The sequence below is a fragment of the Gossypium raimondii genome, chromosome 3 (assembly GCF_025698545.1).
Source record: "Gossypium raimondii isolate GPD5lz chromosome 3, ASM2569854v1, whole genome shotgun sequence".
NCBI lineage: Eukaryota > Viridiplantae > Streptophyta > Magnoliopsida > Malvales > Malvaceae > Gossypium > Gossypium raimondii.
In genome coordinates, this window is record NC_068567.1 from 56,755,267 (window position 1) to 56,758,678 (window position 3,412).

At 36.0% G+C, this 3,412-nt stretch overlaps 1 protein-coding gene across 1 annotated transcript; it reads left to right on the top strand.

The window, feature by feature from the left end:
- The first annotated feature begins 1,134 nt into the window (after positions 1 to 1,134).
- Positions 1,135 to 3,169, top strand: LOC105794876 (expansin-B3). The gene is made up of 4 exons (XM_012624256.2): positions 1,135 to 1,497; positions 1,624 to 1,933; positions 2,077 to 2,206; positions 2,622 to 3,169. The coding sequence occupies exons 1-4, from the start codon at positions 1,305 to 1,307 to the stop codon at positions 2,814 to 2,816; spliced, it is 828 nt and encodes a 275-aa protein (XP_012479710.1). The 5' UTR covers positions 1,135 to 1,304; the 3' UTR covers positions 2,817 to 3,169.
- The last annotated feature ends 243 nt before the right edge of the window (positions 3,170 to 3,412 follow it).

Genomic DNA, 3,412 nt, shown 5'->3' on the forward strand with positions numbered 1-3,412 from the left:
TCTTTCCAAATCTTTTGAAATTGGTAGAATATTTTATTAATCTTTATATAACCTAGCATTGTTTAATTAAAAGTTGATGGTCTCATATATTGATCCCCATAACATTAAATTTATGCTCAATCACACTATGATATTACTTCAGTGGTCCAATTGCGGAACAGATAAGGCATCGTAGACTTTTCTTTTATATTGATAGGGCCACCAATAATTCAAGAGTTCCATGTTAGAAAAAGAGAAATAATTCAAAGAATTTCGCTAGCACATGCTGAATTGCCCACACGACATCGTTCCAAGAGCACCAATAATTCCGTAACACAACTAAATATTATTAACGGTAACGGTCACCTATGTAACTAAATCTAAAACTAGTGGATCCATTTTCACACACATAATAATAATTAATCATTTTCTTCAAACATTTTTCATGCTTTCATCAGATCTAGGTCTGGAATTAAATTATAATTTGTATGTAATTTTATTATTTTTAAATTTTCTTCAAGTCCCAAAAACTCACACTTATAGCTATAAATAATAAATAAAGTTTGTTAGCGATATGATTTTTAGGGGTGATCTCAATGCAATTTTCACATATGATTTTATAAATTGTTTTTACAATTAAATTAGTAAAGTCTTTTTTAATTGGTAGGTATTGTTAATTAATTTTTAAATCTAATCTAAAAAATATAAAAAAATACCGATGAGGCTTTGGCTCAATTGGCAAAAGTAGAAGTCCTAAGTCTTGAGTATCCAGTTTTGAGATCGTAATGCATGGGAATTTTAGATCGGTTACTTTTAGCTTATTGATAGTTACTCAAACTTATATTTATAATTGAATTGCACGGTAAATAGTATTTATCTGAAATCTATGTTGAGTTACTTTTGATTCTGGTTGTAATTATAGTTTATAACTTAAAAAATTAATTATTATTTTTATTTCTAAGGTTTTTATGAAGTATTAACAACTGTTAATGAGATGCAACGACACCTTATCAAACTTGGATATTTCTACATAAGTATTAATTTAAAACAAACTCAACTGGGACAAAAGAATTTTGATACCAAATTCAACATTCAAGCCTAATAGAGGACCAAATAGTATATTAACCTAAGTTTTCACATGTGCGTTTATCTATATGTACTTGCCATAGATGCATGGAGATCTGAACACCACCGCCTTCAGTCTTTCCAACATCAAATGCAAATAAAACTGTCGGCAGATCTAGCTAGCTATATATATATCACCTGCATTTTTGCTAGCTAATATTCCTTCACTTTAATTGCAAATTACACACCTTCCAGAACAAATGGTGGCGCCGACATTCAACACAATGCAGCGCCGCTGTGGATTCACTGGATTTGTTACATTGTGTTGCCTGTTGTTGTTGGAGTGTTTAAAGGTTGCTGGTAATGTCCCCTTCGCACAGGAAGTTTCTCACCTACATTGGCATCGTGCCGTCGCCACTTGGTACGGCAGTCCTGAAGGCGATGGTAGCGACGGTAAGTGCCCCAACAGTTTCTTCTCTATTGCCTAAAATGTCCAACGGTTTTAAAGTGTTAATTTGAGATCTGTAAGAGGGTTTCTGTAGTGCTGAATTATGTGTGGTTTTTTTTATATTGCGGCAGGGGGGGCATGTGGGTACGGATCGTTAGTAGACGTGAAGCCGTTTAGGGCCAGAGTGGGAGCGGTGAGCTCAATGCTGTTCAAGAAAGGGGAAGGGTGTGGAGCTTGCTACAAAGTTAGGTGTCTAGACAAGACCATATGCTCAAGGAGGGCGGTGACAATCATTATAACTGACGAGAGCCCTGGAAATTACGGCGCTAATATTGGTCGCCCCCACTTCGACCTAAGCGGTGCGGCCTTTGGCCATATGGCTGTACACGGCCGGAATACAGAGCTGAGGAACCGAGGCGAACTCCCTGTCGTGTACAGAAGGTATGTGTTTGTTTATGTCCTTGTTGATAGTCGATGCTGAGTTCCGATACAAAAAATTATATATTTTACTCTTTTTTGTCACAATGTTTTTACGAATTTTTAACGTCTAGTTTGGAAATTCTAAAGTGAATAATTAATTGTAGGACCCCATGTAAATATCGCGGGAAGAATATTGCATTCCATGTTAATAGTGGCTCAAATGATAATTGGCTATCTCTTCTGGTGGAATATGAGGATGGAGATGGAGATATCGGATCAATGCATATAAGAGAAGTAAGTGATATTCTCTTTTTCCATGAATATTTTGATTATATAAAATCTAAGTGGAATTCGTCACTTCCATGTAAAGGCAAAAGCAGTAGGGCGTATGATTTTGGCTAATGGAGCCAACGTGCAAAGTGCTGAAAAGCACTTGAATTGGTTCTTCTTCTTCACCAAGAGACTACTTAACCGAATTTCTTGAATGTTAGAGTGTTTGCATGTGATTTATGGGCCAGGCCACACTCAAAAGTCGTATCCCTCTCCCTACAGCATCTTCTAAAGGAATGATTTGAATGTCCTGACATTACATTAGCATGTGCATGCTTCATTTTTTAAGTATTTTTCTATACATGTTCATATTTATATAAAAGTATTATCTTCTAACGTATCCTAAATGGCCAGTAATAGATATATTGACAAATGGCAGGCAAATTCTAATGAATGGATAGAGATGAATCATCTATGGGGAGCAAATTGGTGCGTAAATAGGGGGCCCTTGAAGGGACCATTCTCAGTGAAACTAACAACATTATCAACTGGAAGAACATTGTCTGCAAGGGATGTGATCCCAAGGAATTGGTCGCCAAAAGCCACTTACACCTCTCGCCTTAACTTCCTCTAAGTTTTAACCCTTCGAAGTAACAATAATTGGTCCATGACTATGAGGGAACGAAGACCCTGTTTTTTTACTGTCAAAAAGGCTCTCTAGTTCCCCCATCGTAGATACCAAAACTATTCCTTGCTCCCTTGTTAAGCAAAGGTAACATTGGACAGCATCCAAGGCCTCTTTCTTTTCTTTTTTCTTCAATAGTTGCAAGTGTTTGATTGAAGTTGTTGTAGCCCTCTCCAAAGGAGAGAGTGCGTTAGAATTGTTAATGCCATTTTACGTTTGAAGAAATGTAGGTTTGTGATTTTGTTGGATTTTAATGTAAGTTTGGAGCATTGAATGTAAAAAAAATGTTGTCAATTTATTTATGCCACTTGCATCCAAACCAATCATTTCTTTAATTCTAAGGCGATATTTTATATATGAAAAACTATTGAGTTAAATTAATAATGAAGGATTGTCAAAATTTGCAAGAATGTTGAAGTGCATAGAATTGATGGTAGTAGAATAGTATAGATATTGAGGAGGTGGATCACACTATTCAATCACATGCAGAGTGTGGTAATGTCGGAGCAAAGTCGCTGAGGGGATAATAGAGAATGCTGACAAGA

Coding starts and splice junctions, on each gene's coding strand:
- LOC105794876 (XM_012624256.2), top strand. CDS start 1,305: ATGGTGGCGCCGACATTCAACACAATGCAGCGCCGCTGTGGATTCACT. Junction 1,934..2,076: donor CTCCCTGTCGTGTACAGAAG/GTATGTGTTTGT, acceptor AATTAATTGTAG/GACCCCATGTAAATATCGCG. Junction 2,207..2,621: donor GATCAATGCATATAAGAGAA/GTAAGTGATATT, acceptor GACAAATGGCAG/GCAAATTCTAATGAATGGAT.